The sequence below is a fragment of the Nuphar pumila genome, chromosome 11, assembly GCF_984573655.1.
Source record: "Nuphar pumila chromosome 11, dmNupPumi1.hap1.1, whole genome shotgun sequence".
Classification (NCBI taxonomy): Eukaryota; Viridiplantae; Streptophyta; class Magnoliopsida; order Nymphaeales; family Nymphaeaceae; genus Nuphar; species Nuphar pumila.
In genome coordinates, this window is record NC_143259.1 from 47,518,052 (window position 1) to 47,524,051 (window position 6,000).

Here is a 6,000-nt window from a genome sequence, read left to right on the forward strand (position 1 = left end):
AAAAATGCGCCTTGAGGCGCATAAGAGGCACGCCTCGCCTTGAGGCGAGGCCCTCTGCGCCTCAAGGTGCTAGCCTGAGGCGTGAGGCGTGAATTAGAAGAAGAAAGAAGAAAGAAGAAAGAAGAAAGAAGAAAGAAGAAAGAAGAAAGAAGAAAGAAGAAAGAAGAAATATTTAATCAGTTTTTTAGTTACTTTTTATATGTTAATCTCATAATTTTTAGCTTTTATAGGTTAATCTCATATTTTTTAGTACTTATTTGAGATTTTCTAAGTTTCTTAGTTACTTTTTATATGTTAATCTCATATTTTTTAACTTTTATAGGTTAATCTCATATTTTTTAGTACTTATTTGAGATTTTCTATTGCTTATTGGTTGTTGCTTTATAGGACATTATATTTTTCAATTGTATAATTAGTTTTTCAGTTATGTAATCAGTTTCTTAGTTACTTTTATATGTTAATCTCATATTTTTAGTACTTATTTGGGATTTTTTATTTCTTATTGGTTGTTACTTCATCAATAAAGTGTTTCTTTATTTATTTGTATTTTTAGATATTCTTTTTATAATTTTTTTAAAGTTTTCAATTTTTTTTTTGAGGCCTACGCTTTACGCCTCGCCTCAGTTTTTGGTGGAGCCCTCAACGCTTTTCACGACACTTCTTTTGATGTAACCATAGTGACCAATATCATTCTTTGCAACTTTTAGGCAAGGTTTTCATGTAGAGTTTTTTTTCTTTTCAAAAAGTTGTTTTTTCCTAAACAATCTCTGGAAAATATCTGGAGTTTTAAATTTTGGAAAAATATAATATAAAGAATAATAAAAAAAATAAGAAATAGTAGGTGTTATAGTATTTTTCTTGCAAAATCATAAAGAAACAATTAGAAAAGCTTTTAACAAATAAAAGAGACAAAAAGAGATACTTGAAATATTAAAAAAAGATTTTTTATTGAAAATCTCAGGAAAATATTGCGATAATATCATGATATTTTATGTTCTGGTGATATTTTGAAAGCCTCAGGAAAATATCGGCTGACCTTGAAATACCGATAATATTGTGATATTTTCAAAATATTGGCAATATCAGTGACTATTGTTCATATAACCATATAAATCTATTGCTCGGCATTGATAACAGTGTAAAATATGAATGTTACATTGTTGAATCATGTAATATGACACTGAACTGAAGCATGTTTGAAGGGATTTTGTATTTAATGGCTTAGAAAGAATAAAAGCATGTTAACAGACAGGGAAAACCTAATATTCAATGAGGTATTTGATACTAAACTGAGAAGTGAATGGTGGAGTGTATGTTAGTAGATATCTAAATGTTCCTAGTTCAGGCTATTCATCACTTCATCAGGACTGATACCTTGTCATGTTATCAACCACACTATATCTTAATTATGGAAAAATGGAAAAATGTGCGGAGGGCCATTTTGTACATTGTTAAGCCTAAAATGATAGGTGATGAACCTTGTGGGAAAAATGAAAAATATGCAATGGAAAACTTCTTAAAAAGTAATCTACCCAGACAAGGGATCAAAGGCAGAAATTCTTAGGTATCATCTGCAGAGCTCGATCTGTCCAGAACTTGATGAAACCAAAGCCTCTTGAGTAAGAAAATAAAGTAACAATTAATTTTTTTTTCTGGATGTCATAGAGAGAAGAAAAGGAGACACTTCTTACACTAATGTTCATTGTCACCCTTTTGTCCTGTTTAGGCTAGGACTTACCTGAAAGTTTCTGTACCCAAAATCTCTTCCGTGTTTCGACGGATTGAGATCTCCATATACAAATAGGTGCAACCACATTGCTTTTCCTAGTCAAGAAAATAATAATAATGCCTTGCAATAATATGTGAAAACTTAAATGAAACATGATAAGCACACACAAAACCTATAATTTATAAAGCAGAAATGCATAAATATCGTTTAACATTTATGTGCTTGTGCCTTGCATTATGAGTTTCCACTTTTGGAAAATAAGTTTTTCATTGCTCAGTTGATGGCTTTTAAATGTTTCATTGTTACTTGGATTGGTGTCTTCAAAATTTTAATTGACAAGGGCATTATATTTTTCATATTCTGCTAAAAATGAAATGCAACTGTAGTTTATGGGGGAGCAGTCCAGAAAGGGCATAGGTGATGCCTTGTGATAGAGGCAACACAAATCTTGGAGGAAAGTGATAATTCCATGGAGATGCATATGTTCATATATATATATATATATATATATATATATATGTGTGTGTGTGTGTGTGTGTGTGTGTGTGTGTGTGTGTGTGTGTGTGTGTGTGTGAAGCATGTGCGAAGGGTGCACAATTTCAAAAAACTTGGATGCAGGAGTACATATGATATATATATATGTGTGTATGTTCAACAATTATACAATTATTGTTAAGTTGTATATATATATATGTATTTATAATGATGTAATAGGTAAATACGCATTAGGGATATTTTGATCATTTCAGCCCTTGTAATAGGCTATGCCCATTAGGGACGCATTAGTATTTTTACTTTATTTTTTTTGTCCTTTTCTGTTTTTATAGGGACTATTTGGTCAAAGACCAAATAGAGTTGTTGTGTTGACTAGTCAATAGAGCTATTGAAACAGTCGAAACAATCCAACACCTCTATTTGAGATTACCTCTTGTGTATGAATAAGGGTGAACCCCCCACCTCTTGTTCTTTAATGCTCTTCTAAGCATTCTAATTCTTTTGTGAGTTTATTATGAATACAATGTTATTATTTTTATTGTTGTTCTTGTGCCTTAGTGCATTGTATTGCCCATAGTGGCTGTTTGTATTGCCTATGTTGACTCTTTGTATTCTCCTATAGTTGACTTGTGCATGTTCACTTTGTGTTTATGTTCTTGTAATTCCTTGGAGGCTAGTGTTTTGTATTTTCGCATACTTCATTATAAGGTATTAGAACCGAGATACAACCATCTTGGCTTTTAATGGTCATTTCGGGATTCTTTGATCGTGGAGATAAGAGAATCTTAATCCAGTAAGTACTTTAATTTTTTTTTGTTTATTCTTGCAAATAAAAACTTAACTTTCTTGCTCCCTTTGCTCGTATAGGCTTGTTATCTAGTAATAAATATGTTTTATATATTCTATATCATTGAGTTTACATGATTGAAGTGTTTGGCTTGAAAGTAATGAGTTCAAATCCTATTTCTTACTACTTTGAAAGAATGTATTCATTTTGTAGATGAACCAGTTTGAGCTTGACTCAATAGGTTTAGAATTCAATTATTATTATTTTTAATTTAAAAACTATATTTTTTGTTAATCAACCAGCTCATGCTCGACGTGTTTAACTGAAGCTTGCCATGAGCTCGAGCTCGGCTTCGCTAGCCACAAGAATGGGCTGAGCTTGAACACCCTTTATTTGGTTCATTTGGCTTGTTTCCCAGCTCTGTCTGCACCCGACTACTCGTGCCAAATTTTGGACTTGATCACCTCCGACCAAGTCCAAATTTGTTCCATAGTCCAAATTTTAGTTTTAAAGCGATTTTCCATAAGGTCTTTGATTTGAAGAGTTATGTATCTTTGCCAATGTTGCCAAAGCTGTCAGCTAAGTTAATTGATTGACAACCTTACTTTTTAAGACACTTAGGATACTGCTGCAACCAATTTTAACAGCCTAACATTGCCTAGAATGTTTATATTATTGCTTGAACCACCAATGAAAAAAGAAATGTTCAATGGAAAAAAAATTGAGGTACCACTGTGTTCGTATCCATACTATTAGACCCTAAAAATCTTTTTCTTCATATCCCCCTTAATTTTTTTCCACGTTCATCATATCAGTTGTCACACGTTTAGGGCCTGCATACATCATCCTTCATGAGCTCAATTTAGTATTACCACTGTAGGTAGTGCAGGGGACAATAGAAGTTAGCTTAATTGGGTTGGCAACTCACAAAAAGCAGGAAAGATGAGCAAGAAACAACAGAGGAAACACAGAATAATGCACCATACCTCACTGGATTGGTGCAAAAGCCTGCATCAAAAAATTAACTAGCTGAAGGGAAAAGGATGCTGATTGGTGCTTGTGGCTGTTTTCTTTTCTTTTTGTGCATGCAGGATTGACATGGTTGACAAAATATTTGGCAAAGATACAGTTGAAGACATTATGGAGGCACTGGTGAGCTGTTCAACACCATGCTGGGGATTAACTCGAGTTCTTGATATTTACAAAATTCTCTTATGAACGAACATTTTCATACTAGATATGTTCTGCATTTTGAATTCTCAATGCTAAAACTTATGCATTGACAGTTGGCTATTAAATAGTCTGGCTTCTTGACCATTCATTGCAAACTTGCATGAATGGTTTTATTTCTATTTGTGATTTTTCTGCAGATCATCTATTAATATAAAATCCACTCAGGAAAGCGAGATGGCTGTATCCTCTGATAGTTGGTGTATTTCAAGTTTCAAGAAATTGAAGGAAGCTTCACCCTTGAGTTTGAAGGTTTCCTTAAGATCAGTAAGTCTCTTCATATTTTATATCTTGTTCTCTGTTTTCTTTGCTAAGACTTGGTTAACCATGGGGAACTAAGGGCTAAACCTGAGCTGGTCCCAGAGTTGCATTGCACTTGCTTCTCTGCTCAATTAGTCAGCAACTTGGCTCATAGGTGACTTGGTATATTGGTTAAGTTGCTTGAATGAACTTGTGCCTCTTTTCAGGTTAGTCAACAACTTGGCTAAGGATTACCTGTTGGCAACCTAACCCGTTGGTTGGATCAATGGTTTCTGTTAGTTTCTTGCCAGCAATACAATTCAACTTGTTGAAGTCTGCTCCTTATATTTAGTCTTTGCTTCTGTATCTTGCACCTGATTTGTTTCTATAATAGATACGCGAAGGTAGATGTCAATCTCTTGATCAATGCCTAAAGCGTGAATATCGTATGTCCCTTAATGGGATCTCTAAAAAGATCTCCAATGACTTCTGTGAGGTTTGTCCAGAATTCTCATGAAATTATTTCTGTTTTGTATCTTCAGTTCTAAACATTGGCCATGATTTTAAAATAGGGTGTTCGAGCTCGGCTAGTTGATAAAGACCATTCCCCAAAGGTGCCCATGTCATACATGTGATTGTTTGAGCACATATGACCTTTTTTTTTCTTTTCTTTGAGGTGGCATGAAGGAATTTCAGTTTTTTGGACATCTCTTATTCTACAAAATGATCAAAATGCAGTGGAATCCTCCTTCCTTGGATAAAGTATCAAAAGATATGGTGGACCAATATTTCTCACCACTTGAGGAATGCCACCCAGAACTAGAGCTTCCGACAAAGCAGCGTGAAGCCTTTGTGTGATTGCAGTTGCTAGGAATTTGCACCTCATTGATACAGTTTGTGCAATTGAAGCCCACATCTGGGAAAGTTAACCCATGGAATAAACTGGAGGAATAAAACTGTTTCTATGGATGGTGTAGCTTCTGTTTAGTCAATGGAAAACTGTTTACCATATGCAATCCAATGCCAGTCACTACCGTCGGGGATGTTCCTCCTGTTTACATTTAAATGTTCATGTAAATGCTTTTTAAGGTCATTTTTCTGAATATGTTCTGAATTCTGCGCAAATATATAAAAAAGTGGACATATTATTTATTCAAGAAGCAGTACAGGTTAATATACGGTAACCTGGAAATGGACTTTACTCATTGATTGGGGAAAGATTCTTGTCTAACAATTATGAGACTGGGCTCTATGAGTCAGCATTTTGCTTAGTGAATAAAAGCTGATTATATATGCAAACTATAGTTGCCTATTTTGTTTCTCCTATTTGTGTCAAATTACTGCTTCCAATGTTTTCTATGCCATCGTTATAAATTGACACGGGTTTTTAACTTCAGTGATTTCACACAGACTAATCCAACTTGATAAGAAAACGGAAAATGACTATGGAAAAATGATGTGTTTGTCGGAAAACCTTATAATTTTTGAAAATCCGCCAGATGTTCAAAATCACAACTTT

At 34.0% G+C, this 6,000-nt stretch overlaps 1 protein-coding gene across 3 annotated transcripts in view; it reads left to right on the forward strand.

Annotated features, from left to right (window-relative positions):
- The window catches only part of LOC149822338 (small ribosomal subunit protein mS47-like), a 56,410-nt gene extending 50,739 nt beyond the window's left edge, over positions 1 to 5,671 (forward strand). The window contains exons 10-14 of one of the 3 annotated variants that reach the window (XM_089980639.1): positions 4,103 to 4,163; positions 4,410 to 4,508; positions 4,876 to 4,977; positions 5,054 to 5,112; positions 5,220 to 5,671. In XM_089980639.1, the coding sequence (XP_089836765.1) occupies positions 4,103 to 4,163; positions 4,410 to 4,508; positions 4,876 to 4,977; positions 5,054 to 5,112; positions 5,220 to 5,304 (406 nt within the window). In that variant the 3' untranslated portion in view covers positions 5,305 to 5,671. The remainder of the gene's footprint in view (positions 1 to 4,102; positions 4,164 to 4,409; positions 4,509 to 4,875; positions 4,978 to 5,053; positions 5,113 to 5,219) is intronic. The other 2 variants (XM_089980638.1, XM_089980640.1) reach the window with 2 other exon arrangements.
- The last annotated feature ends 329 nt before the right edge of the window (positions 5,672 to 6,000 follow it).